This window comes from Danio aesculapii, chromosome 1 (assembly GCF_903798145.1).
Source record: "Danio aesculapii chromosome 1, fDanAes4.1, whole genome shotgun sequence".
Classification (NCBI taxonomy): Eukaryota; Metazoa; Chordata; class Actinopteri; order Cypriniformes; family Danionidae; genus Danio; species Danio aesculapii.
Window position 1 is genome coordinate 24,285,325 of NC_079435.1, and position 13,142 is coordinate 24,298,466.

General features: G+C 34.1%; 1 protein-coding gene across 1 annotated transcript in view; it reads left to right on the plus strand.

The window, feature by feature from the left end:
* Positions 1 to 13,014, plus strand: part of prmt9 (protein arginine methyltransferase 9) — a 35,468-nt gene extending 22,454 nt beyond the window's left edge. The window contains exons 10-13 of the mRNA XM_056457705.1: positions 574 to 1,258; positions 4,266 to 4,419; positions 6,320 to 6,442; positions 11,048 to 13,014. Coding sequence (XP_056313680.1) covers positions 574 to 1,258; positions 4,266 to 4,419; positions 6,320 to 6,442; positions 11,048 to 11,323 — 1,238 coding nt within the window. The 3' untranslated portion in view covers positions 11,324 to 13,014. The remainder of the gene's footprint in view (positions 1 to 573; positions 1,259 to 4,265; positions 4,420 to 6,319; positions 6,443 to 11,047) is intronic.
* The last annotated feature ends 128 nt before the right edge of the window (positions 13,015 to 13,142 follow it).

Genomic DNA, 13,142 nt, shown 5'->3' on the forward strand with positions numbered 1-13,142 from the left:
CACAGTCGATAAAATTGATAATTTTTAACAGCTATACTTACCACAGCTGCATGATGTCAGTAAACGCGCACATATGTGTGTGTGTGGGTGTGGGTGTTGGTGTGTTTGTGTACTGCTAACGGCATTTGTGTGTGACTCATCATTTCAGAAAACTTGAATAAACTCCACTACAAATATATGAAATAAACTTACTTTGTATTTTTGATTCAGGATTATTAATGAGCTGTATTTCAGCTTTATCTAAGTCTGATCCTGTCACTGTGCTGTTTATCTGACATAATGCATGATGAGAAGCAGACACGCACATGGGAACAGTGGGCAAGGAGAAGCAGCTCAATTATATTTAAAGCCACATGTTACAAAAACAGCTGCAGACAGCAAAATGGGCAAATTCTGGAGGCTATAATAAATAATCTGATGGGCATTTTGAGCTGAAAATTTACAGACACGTTCTGGATACACCAAAGGCTTATCTTAGATGTTGTAAAAGGGGTAAAATAGGTGTCCTTTAAAGAGGCAATAAAAATGCTATTAATACATGTAATAACCTCTTTAATTCCTGTCATTCTTCAGACACGGTGAAACGTGGTGACGAAATACTGGTGGAGGTTTCCTGTAAAGACTCTTACCTGAGGCTATGCTGTGTTGCCATCATAAGAGATGGAGACACAATCCATATGGACAGTGCAACTAAAGGAGCTCCTAAAAGCCTCCCCGTGAACCCTGAGGTGGATCTGTGCAGTGCTCTGGCTGGCCTTCAAACTAACCAGGAGAAAGCGTCTCTGGCTTTCATGCTGGAGTCCTCAGAGATCGCCCTCCTCAACAACACAGCCTATCACAGCAGCTTCCAGAAAGCCATGAGCAAACTTCTGGATTCTCTACAGTCAACTAGAAGGCCACAGGAGTCAAACGCACAACCGGATCCAGTTTACGTGCTCGACGTCTCTGAGGGCTTTTCGGTTCTTTCCTTGATATCAGCCCAGCTAGGCTTCAACAAACAAATCGGCAGTAATTCTGGACTGGTTAAAGCCTACAGCTCGGTTGAGAAGGAGCATCACCAGACTCTGCTGAAACTGCTGGCCAAAGGGAACGGTGTGCTTGAAAGCGCACTAGAGTTTTGGTTGACTCACGTGGAGGATGATTCTGCAGTTCTCCAGCGACCGGCAACAGAGAAGCTCTGGAGTGCCATCATACTAGACTGCATAGAGACCTGTGGCCTTATTAGACAGAAACTGCTGGAGAAAGCATCATTAGCTAGGTAAGAGATTTTTTCGAAAATAATAATTAAACTAAATTAATCGTGATTATGCAAAATAAAGGTTTGTTTTGACATTATTTAAGTATGTGTACTGTGTATATTTATCATGTATATAAATATACACAGCCATGCATATATTTGAGAACATGTTTTTTTATTTAGACATTAAATATATGTTTATATGATACAAATTAGATATACATTTAAATATCTGTATCGTATTGTTTTGTATTGTTTGTTTTCTATGAATGTGTATAAAATACACACTCATATATTTTGTCAAAACAAACTTTTATTTTGGATGTGATTAATCCGAATAATATTTGCGCAGCACTAAATTAAACCGTATATTCATTCATTCATTCATTATTTTTCTTTCGAATTATTGCCTTTATTTATTTTCTCTCTCTCATTCACACACATACAGTGGGTTGCTCTTCAAAAGAACCATTACCGCCGTAAGTGGCACTGCCACCACACTAACGGAAAGAACGGGTTTTTAGGGATAACAGCAGTTTGCGACTATGCCGCGAGGGGGCACAAAGGGACGGGATGCAAATATAAAGTAGCTGTAAATACCCTGCTACTTGTAAATGAAGATGAAATAATGAAACAAAGTATTGTAATTTCATCATTAATCATTAAAAACTTGTTAACAAGCTTTATTATCATTGTAAACTTATTAAGTGTAATGAGGATTCAATTTGGAAAGTAAAATTAAAGAAATGAAAGAGCTAAAATAAAAGTACAAACATACATACATGCATACATACATACATACATACATACCCAAATAAATAGGCCTAAATAAAGCAGTGTTTTAGCCTAAATGTTAGTCAATAAATACGCTTTTTCATTTACGTTTTCATTTACAGTTTTCATTTACATTTTCTTTGTTGATTATATTTTATTTTATCTTATCTTATTTTTATGTCTTACATAAATAATAAATGAATTATTAAATAGGCCTAAATAATTTATTTAAAGACATTACCAGTGAAACACGGAGAAACGGTCCGGCACATTGTCTTAAGGGCTCTTAAGTTGAATGCTACTTCATCAAAGCACACCAACACGGGGAGAACATGCAAACTCCACACAGAAATGCCACCTGATCCGACCAGGACTTGTACCAGCGACCTTCTTGATGTGGGGCGACAATGCTAACCACTGAGCCACCATGCCGCCTAAATTAAACAATTTGTGCATTCAAAATGACAAGCTGTCTGAATGTTAATTTGAATCTACTTTGTGACCATTTTAAAATGTGTGTACTGCATTAGAGCTGTGGCAAAAAAAGAAATAGTTTGAGAAGTTGATACTGCATCGAGATTTTCAAAATGCAACGATGTTCTCTCTTGAATTGATTGTGAGCTTAGTTTTAAACAGCAGATGGCGCTGTATGCTTTTCAAAAAGCCTTGCATCCTTTTAAAAGTGAAGCTCAGAATTGATTCAAGAGAGAATATCATTTGATGCATTTCGAAAATCTTGGAAAGGATTACCTTAAACTTCTAACAGAGTTAATAACAGTTATTTTTTATTTAATTTTATTTAATTGGAAATACAAAATCTAATTGCAGCAAAATGACATTCAACTTTACAAATGATGTATCAAATGAACCAGTAACAGAGTTTGCGATAACAGAGTTGACAATTTTCACCATTTTGTGCTTTATCTGAAGATGCCAAGATGCCCAGATACCAAATAGAATGTCTAAAACAAAACTGTATGGTTTTTATCATATTATTGTTTTTTAAATGTGAATAAGAAGTATAAAAATATGCATTATCAATTTCTCAAATGATTTTTTTACACCAGCTCTCTACTGTGTATTATGGAAATGATTAGAATACAGTAAATTAAATTCACGATGTGTTCCAAACTGGATACATTGCCCTTTCGAAGGGCACTTTAGAGTGAAAACAAACATGGCTGCCATATTCAAGTCCAAATTAGAAAAATCAGATTTATAATTGCAGCAAACTGCAATGTGTCCAAGAAGATGTCCAAAATCTTTACACGTATTGACCCAGAGACTGTTTAACTGCATGTCACTGATGAGAAGATGATGTTTACTATATAATGACCGAAATGGTCTTAAACACCCAGCAGGCACAAGACGTCAACATGACGTCAGATTGACGTTGTACTCCAACGTCATGGGGATGTTGCATTTTGTTCGGAAATGAAAATCGAGTTGACGTCAGAACTCAACGTCAGGTTGACATCAATGTCCAACGGCCAACCTAAAATCAACCAAATATCAACTGTCTAATGATGTAACAGCTTGACGTTGTGTGGATGTTACCACTATTGACATTCATCAGATGTTGGATTTGGTTGCCATACCTGATGAAAAAATGTCAGTATTTGACATCAATATAATGTTGGTTTTAGATGTTGGCTCGACGCTGGATTTTGGTTACATTCTAACAACCTAAAATCAACCAAATATCAACGTTATTTTACGTCATTATTGGAAATCAAAATAACATAGTCCTTAGACGCTGGCTAGACATTGAATTTTGGTCACCTGATGTCACAACCTAAATCTAACCTAATATTAACATCTTATGACGTTGTGTGCCTGCTGAGCAATAACTAAATGCACTACAGAATGTTACGTTTACACACATCCGCAAATTGCATGTAAATGCATCCGTTTTTAACAGCATAATACTCACAACTCACTACTCTTAAGTACTTTTGAAAGGGCTACTTTTTACTCATACTTTGTGTAATATTTACCAGCGATACTTTTTACTCTAATTGCACTACATTTTTAGGCAAGTTGGGTTACTTTCACTTGAGTATGATTTTTCAGTACTCTTTCCACCTCTGGCCATTCCGACGATTCTGAAATTTTTAAAATGTCAAAAAAAAATTTTCAATCTAAAATGGCCGAAGACTACCAGACGGATAATTGTAGTTGCTAAATTTTGCAAATTGTCTGTGGTTCTTTTCTTTTGGTTTGTAAACTGTAGTTTGTTTGATGAATATTTCAGGTGTTTGTTGGAGGACGGTGGACAGATTTTTCCAGAGCGCATTGTGATCCACGGTATGCTGGTAGAGTCAGACACACTGCTTCTGGAAAACGCCGTTCAGGGAACCGAACCAACACTTGGGTTCAACATCGCTCCATTCATCAATCAATTCACAGTATGTACTGTAGCTGATCTCTACCTCTTATCTTTGAGTACCAGGTCACTTATTTGCTCTGGAATGTTCTCGGGTATCTTGAGAGTCAATGTAATATAAACTTTGTTCACACTGTAACCAAATTTGATTTGTTAAAAAAAATGTAATTTACAAAGCTTTAGAAATGGAAAGTTCTGAAGCGTATTGAAGGAATCATTCAATTGGTCTTAAACCTTCATGAGTTTCTTCTGTTGAAGGTATTTATGAAGAAAGCTGACAATATGTAACTATTGACATCCATTGTAAAAAAAAAAATAATAAAAATAAACAATAGACCATTTTGAGGAATGTAAACAATAACAATCGTCCTAATGTATTTCCTGTTTAACATTTTTCATTTCCATAGCTTTCGAGAATCCAAAAAGAGACACATATTGTAAATAATGTTAGATAGATAGCCGTTTTCAAAATATCTTCTTTTGTCTTCAAACAAAGAAAGAAGCTCATAATGGTTTGAAACCACTTTAGGGTGAGTAAATGATGACAGAATTTACATTTTTGAGTGAACTATCCCTTCAAGTGCAATTTAAGACAATTTTTTTCTTTTTTTCTTTTTTACAATTTACTAAATTTCCAGTGTCACAAAATTCATCATATTGTGACGTAATAAGACAATATTATTGGATTACTAATAAAGCCACTATGTTGTGTTGGACATTGCACATATGTTAGGTTAAATACACAGAATCTACTCTCACTGTGTACACTGCAGTGTGTTTTCCAAAATAAAAGCACATTTTGATTTTAATACAAAATAAATTTAGCTCTAATGAGTATAAGAGTGACTTAGCTTTAATCAGAGTGACTTACAGTTGAAGTCAGAATTATTAAACCCCCTGAATTATTACCCCCCTGTTTATTTTTTCCCCAATTTCTGTTTAACAGAGAAATTTTCTCAGCACATTTCTAAACATAATAGTTTTAAAAACTGATTTCTAAAAACTCATTTATTTTATCTTTGCCATGATGACAGTAAATAATATTTTACTAGATATTTTTCAAGACACTTCTATACAGCTTAAACTGACATTTAAAGGCTTAACTAGATTAATTAGGTTAACTAGGCAGGTTAGGGTAATTAGGCAAGTTATTGTAAAATGATGGTTTGTTCTGCAGACAATCGAAAAAAATAAATAGCTTAAAGGGGCTAATAATATTGACCTTAAAATGTTTTTTTTTTAAATTAAAAACTGCTTTTATTTTAGACGAAATAAAACAAATTAGACTTTCTCCAAAAGAAAAAATATTATCAGACATACTGTGAAAATTTCCTTGCTCTGTTAAAAAAAATTTTTTTCTTTAAAAAAAAAAAGAATCAAAGAGGAATCAAAGAAAAACGAAAAAAAAATCAGAGGGTTTAACAATTCTGATTTCAACTGTATTAGCCTTATATTTATTCTATAATGTTTGCATTCCATTTCTTTTTACAAGACTGGACTTTGACCTGCAAACTCAAGAGAACATTCTAGTGCAGATGCCAGAACAGGGTGTTTGCTGCATTTCACTGAACTGAATCGCAGTGTTTATGTTACATCTTCTGCTTTTTTGACTCTAACATTTTCAGAAAGAATTCTGCTTGAGCACTTTAATTATAAAGTTGCTGTATGGAGCATTGTGAAAAGCCATACATAAATAAAAAAAAAAACATTATACAGTTGGAAAGATCCAAATTATCAAGATATTTTGTCAGGTTGCAGATTATCAGATTTTATTTAAATGCCCTATTGTATTCAAGCTGTATTTATAAGTGGTGCACTGATAAGTTGGTGTTGAAATAAATTTGTTAACATTTAGTGTGTTCTCTGTAAATTAGACAGTGTGTTCAATGTGTCTCTTGTTTTTTTTTTTTTTTCCTTCCCAGGTTCCCGTTCATATGTTTTTGGATCTGTCCACACTTGAATGCAGACAACTTAGTGAACCAGTTGAACTCTTCACACTGGACCTCATGAACAGCAGTGCCAACTACACTGACAAACAAGTCAAAGTCAGTTTTTGTTCTTTTGTTCTGCTAAATCATATTGTTAATTTACTGAGACCTGAAAGGGACGTGATGGTGGGGGAAAAATGGGTGGGAGAAAAAAAATGGATGGGAGAAAAAAACTGAGTGATTGGTAGGATAAAATATGTTTAAGTTTTTGGTTTCCTCGCAAAGATGTCTTGAGTTATCTCACCAAGATGTTTTGGAACTTCCTGTTTACTTCATACATGTCAACCATAGATATATACACTAGATATCGCATACGAACTCTGAGCGTGCGTCAATAGCGCCGCCACATTTGTACAGTGCTCCCAGGACAAATGTCATCCAGCCACACTAGTCAAGACTAAAACCAATGTAAAGATGCTGGACTTTTGCGCTGTGTACGGGTGTAGTAACGAGCAAACAAAGAAAACAAAGCATAAAGACAGAACATTTCATAGGTAAGATTTAGTCTTTTATGTTTTTGTGTGTTATGAACTTTTGTGCTAAACAGTATTGATGATAATACAGTCTCTTACTGCACTGACCATAAGGCAAAGTAGCACTAAATACTAGGCTTATGCTAGTTTTGTTGAATAAAATAAGCAAACAATGCAAATGAAATATGTCAACAAGATGCTGCGGTGCTAGAAACTTGTATTGTTGTTGGCTAAGTGAACGAGTCGTTCATAACGGAGATTCATTCACAAACAAATCGCTCCCTATGTTAGCATTAGAAGTAAAAGCAGGACAGGGGGTGTGTTTTAGCAAATGGATTAGAATTTTAATCAAACAAATTTAACATGGAGGGAGGATAATACATCTCCATGCAAATAAACATATGCTCTTTGTCGGCATTGCCCGTGCGGTCACTTATCCATCGATGTAAAATGATAATTTTCATAATTTAAAAAAATATTTGCATACTGACCACCGGGAAAACTCCTGATCATAGATATATGTATATATGTGTATATCTCTGGCTCTGGATGGACAGTCCTTCGCTACACCTTGGTCCCACATTCATTTCAAAGGAGTGCTACCCTGTACTAAAATGGCGGCTCTATTGACGCATTCCTTCCAATAGACAACAATAGCGTAGGCAACATCTAATGTAATATCTATGCATGTCAACCCTCCTGTTTTTGCCGCAATTCTCCTGTATTTTACCATTCTATCTTGTTATCATCCTATCATTAAGTATTTTCCTATATACTTCCATATTTTTAATCTTGAAAGCACCTTAAAATGAATATTAAAATGTCTGCATTCACTTTCTTTTCATTAAAGCTGTGCTATCATCGCCCTTCCTATGCAACCTCAGAATCAGTGTATGTATGTATAAGTGGTGACTGACGGACGCGCTCTGTATGATAATCTGATCCCAGATCAGCTTCTGTACACATCTCTGTTATAAAACAAAACAAGGGATTCACTTGTTGCTCTTCACTTGTTTGGTAACAGAGGTGTCACTTTAAGAACGCACAGATCTATAATGAAAGCATTCGATCACTTTAGTAACTGTTTGTGCTCATTTAAGAGATTAGTTGTGTTTAAAATAAAACACGCAAGATGGACATGTTTACATTTTATTAAGTGTATTTGTCTGTTCAGAGACACACCCAAATCCCAAAGTGTCCAATTTCGCTCCTCCTTAAGTGACGTGTGTAGAAGCTGATCTGAGGTCAGTTTATCATACAGAGGGCGTCCGTCAGTTAGCGCTTATAGACCATTTTGAGGGATGTAAACAATAACATTGGTCTTAACTTATTTCCGGTTTTACATTTTTAATTTCCATAGCTCCCAAGAATTCTAAAAGATCTACATATTGATAAACAATATTATGACGGCTGTTTTAACATTGAGATATGATTGAATTGCCTCTTGTTAAAGTTATAGTTTGAAAAGCAGGAAATATTCATGGGCCAATGACATGACCACATTGAAATGGTCTATACATGCTAGCAACGATCGACGCACCGCTTTAATGGAAAGAAAATTAATACGGACATTTTCATTGATTAATTTAAAATAAACATCTTTGTTAATATAATTAAAATTTTGTTATTAATGTTTTTTTTTTTTTCTCCCATCCATTTTTTTTCTTAGTTTTTCCGGGTCTCTGTATAAACTAAACTCAAATGTGATCCTTTTTAAATTAATAACCACAAATAGGGTTTGATAAGATATTTACAAAATGTTTGTAAAAAATGCTGGGTTCCACATGACAATTTGTGTTGGGACAACATGAAGAAATTAAGTTGACTTATTAGTTTTTACAAATTTAAGTAGATTGAATATATAAAACAATTAAGTTGTCCCCTCCAAAAAAAACTCAAGAATTGTGTTGTTTCAGCTCATTTTTAAATAAGTAGTTTGAACAAACAGCAAACGTCTTTTTTGAGTGTGGAACATGAACTTTACTTAAAGGGATAGTTCACCCAAAACTAAAACTTCTGTCAACATTTACTCATCATTCACTTGTCACAAACCTGTTTGAGCTTATTTATTCTGTTGAGCACAAAACAAGTTATTTAAAAAAAAAAAGTGTTGGAAACCTGTAACCATTAAATTTCATAGTATTTGTTTTTCCTACAATGGAACTCAATGGTTATAGGTTTCTAACATTTTTCAAAATAACTTATTTTATGTTTAACAGAAAATGGAAACACTTAAAGGTTTGGACCCACTTGAGAGTGAACAAATAGTTAGTCCATTTTACATTTTTTGAGTAAACTATCCCTTTAATATTGAAAGGATTTGGGGCATGAAAGAAAAATCAAAAATTTTGATGCATACAGTATACTTTTGGCTTTTGCCAGTGCAAAAAAAAATACCCATGCAACATAAGACTGGTTTGAGTCTCATACATAAAAAATATTCAAATAAAACTGCTGTGTATATAACCTAAAATAAAAGATATTAAGAGTAAACTAAAATAAAATTGAATGATTTCAAAATGTATAAGTAATGAATGTTGTTCATGTACAGTGCTCATCATAATTGAGTACACCCCATTTTGAAAATGAATATTTGTATCCATTTCTCAGTGGATATAGGCAATGTGTTTTGGTGCATTTAAACAAAACAGATTTATTAAACAGATATGTTTATTAAAATGATATTTTAGTAACCAAACATATTTAGAAATTGAAAAATAATGCAGTTAAATTCAAGCAAAATATGGCAAAAAAAAAATACAACCTACAAATTTTCAACAATTTTTTTTACTTTATTTGCTTCTCTTAATTTTTCCTCTTTTTAAAATTTGTATTTAATATTTTTCTATAACATACTAGTTTTTGGACCGTTGTCGTTAGATATTTTGTTAGATAAGCTACAGATATGGCTTCAGTACTGCCTAATCTATTATACATGCACAAATATAATATTGCATAGCTTCCTATTAAAAATATGAATTTAAAAGAGAGATTTGTGAGGGGTGTACTTATATATGCTGAGCATTGTATCTTGTTTTTAATTTTTATTTTACTGGGTAAGGATAAGGATTTAGAATAGGGCTGCATGCAGGTTAAAATCTGATATTGCAATATGTTGAATTGAATATGAATATTGGATACAGTTTCACAAGATGGTATCATTCTGGTACAGAAATTGAATAATCACAGTGCAAAAAAAAATGCATCTATCTCATTTCTAGTCCAAATATCTAAAAATTTTTATATCATTTAAAAACTTCAGAAATCAAAATTAATCGAGTTTTTCTTTAAAACAAGGAAAATAATTGTGTTTTCACTTTTAAATGTAGATATTTGGACTAGAGATAAGACAAAAACTCTAATTGAAAAAACTTATTTTTTGTATAAATACAGTAACTGCCTGCTTTACCCAAATGGTTAACCGTATTTTGACTGTTTCAAATAATGACTGTTAAAGTCATTTAAAGAATGGTTTACACTACACAGCATTATTGGTTTACAAGATAATCAAACAAACATAATCCTGTTGCATGTCTACACTTGATTTTGGTTTTATTGTAAAAAAAAAAAAATAACAACAACAACAAAAAAGCATGTTAAATGAAAATCTGAAATATTTGATGTCATACTTAAAAAATAAAATTATTTAGTATTAAATTTTTTTTAATTTAAATATATATTTTTAATAAATTAGTCTTACACTTCATATTTTTTAGATGTTTCATAGTATACAGTATGTATTAATTCTGGTACTTTTACCATAAACCAACATATCAATCATTTAGTAGAGGTTGAAATTTTAGAAATGATGGGATTTGTTGAAAAAAAAATGCCTTGAGTGTGTTAACTAGCGTTTTCAGGAGTTAAAAAATGCCATCCAAATGTCTTTTTCTTGGTGGGGCAATTAAGGAGTTTTAAATACAATTCTGTAGCTCCTGGTCAACTATAATTTAAACTCGAAACTGCATATCTTGCGATGTGACTATTGCGGATGAGCACATTGCATCATCGATGCTGAAATGTAATATTGTGCAGCCCTAATCTCGAATAAACAGTTAGTCTCAGATAAAGCATTAGCATAAATAGTAGATCAGCATGTTATCTATTAACTCAGTGATACTAAAATCACAGCACCAAACTCTCGAGTTTTACTTCAGATAATCTTTGATTTTTTTTTTCCATTTGGCAGGTGCAGGTCAGCACCTCAGGCAAGGTGAGCGCTATTCCCTTCTGGTACCAGATCCATCTGGACTGTTGGCAGAGCGTCAGCACCTACAGCAAGGACTCTCACTGGAAGCAGGCGGCAGTAGTCCTTCAGCAGCCTCTAACTGTCAGCAGAGGAGACTGGCTTCAACTCAGCGTCCGCCTGCATAAAAGCAGCATCTCCATTACAGCCGTTAAAGAGGAGGAGCCAGGCGCTAATGATGTCAGCACTGAGGTGGGGTCTGCGACCAATGACACATGATGGGAGGGACTTTAATATCATGCATTTTAAAACACTCTATGATCAATGAATCGCGCAGTTGTTTAATTGCTATACAGTAAACAAAGTTATTTACAATAAATAAAACTTAACATAAAACAGAACATTAAAATAATTCACCAGGATTTCATGACTTGATTTTTGCAGATATGGACAGATAAATGGTTTGCTCTATGGATATTCTGAGATCATTTACACACACTTGTTTTATTACAAAACCTATAGTGGTTGCTGGAGAATGACGATTCCCAAACATTTTAAAAAGTCAGTTGTTAGGTTTTTTATAATTGCGTAATCATTAAAATGATAATATTAACAATGATGGGCAGACTTTAAAGTTGGATTGATGACTTATACATATTATCTACTATTTACTTGCCAAATAAAACACTTTTTTAAAAATGCACAAAATGTTTTTGTAACATTTGCTACAGTGTATAAAAGTCAATTGTTTGCTTTTATATGATCGAGTCTATGATCTGAACAAAAACTGCAGTCTGAATTAAAATGTAAAGTTTCTACTTCCGAGGTCCCCAATGAGAACACAAGTCTGTTCTGCGTTCTTGGTATTGAGAAACAGCCTCTGATTAGTTTATTTGCATGTTACACACATAGTGAAAGTTTTATAAACTAAATTTGAGAGGAGCCCGTGATATGATTGATTGCAGCTGGTCTCTCATCTGTATTTAGTAATAATCCAGTCAGATTGATCCAAGCCTACACTGTAAAAAAATCTGTTTGTTTTACTTTTTTTTCGGCAAAAAAAGCTTAAAATAACAGCCATTAAATTACAGACATTTTACAGAAAGTAAAATGTCCTTAATTTTAGATTTCCGTTAAATTTCTGTAATTTACCGTCTGTTATTTATTCATTCATTCATTCATTTTCTTTTTGGCTTAGTCCTTTTATTAATCTGGGGTCGCCACAGCGGAATGAACTGCCAATTTATCTAGCGCATGTTTTACGCAGCGGATGCCCTTCCAGCTGCAACCCATCACTGGGAAACACCCATACACTCATACACTACCTACAATTTAGCTTACCCAATTCACCTGTACCGCATGTCTTTGGACTGTGGTGGAAACCAGAGCACCCGGTAGGAAACCCACGCGAACGCGGGGAGAACATGCAAACTCCACACAGAAATGCCAACTGACCCAGCCGAGGCTCGAACCAGCAACCTTCTTGTTGCAGTGAAGCAAGAGCGCTAGCCACTTCGCCACCGCATCACACCATCTGTTATTTTACTGTAAATGTCTGTAATACAACGGCTGTTATTTTACTTTTTTTCGGCACCTCAGCTGCCGGAAAAAAGCATAAAATAACGGATGTTTTTTACAGTGTACTATAAATAGATCCCATCTCCTCCTTTTCATCCTTTACTAGGGGTATCTCTCAAGACCTACCTTATCTCAGACTCCCTTACTTGCTAAAAGATCTGACTCAATTATCTCCAGGCTCAAGGTTCTCTCCCGGGACAACATGCCAAACCTGCTGATAAGCATCCAGCAATGTCTAAGTGTGAACTCTTGAAACTTATTAAAAGTATAATAGAGCATGTGCAGTGTGTTCCAATTGTTTTCCTGTGGATTTCCAAAAGTGGATTTGGACAAGCCTCAAGTCTATGTGCCCTGTGTGCTTTAGACCATACACTAAACTCATTTAAGCATAGCCCAAATGTCTATTAAAATTGTAGAATTCCCTCCTTGCTTATTTCAGGTTATCCTGATAGAAGTCAAAGCATGTTTGTGTTCATGTTTATGAGTTCCATACTGTATATTCTAAAGCACAGTGTTAAAA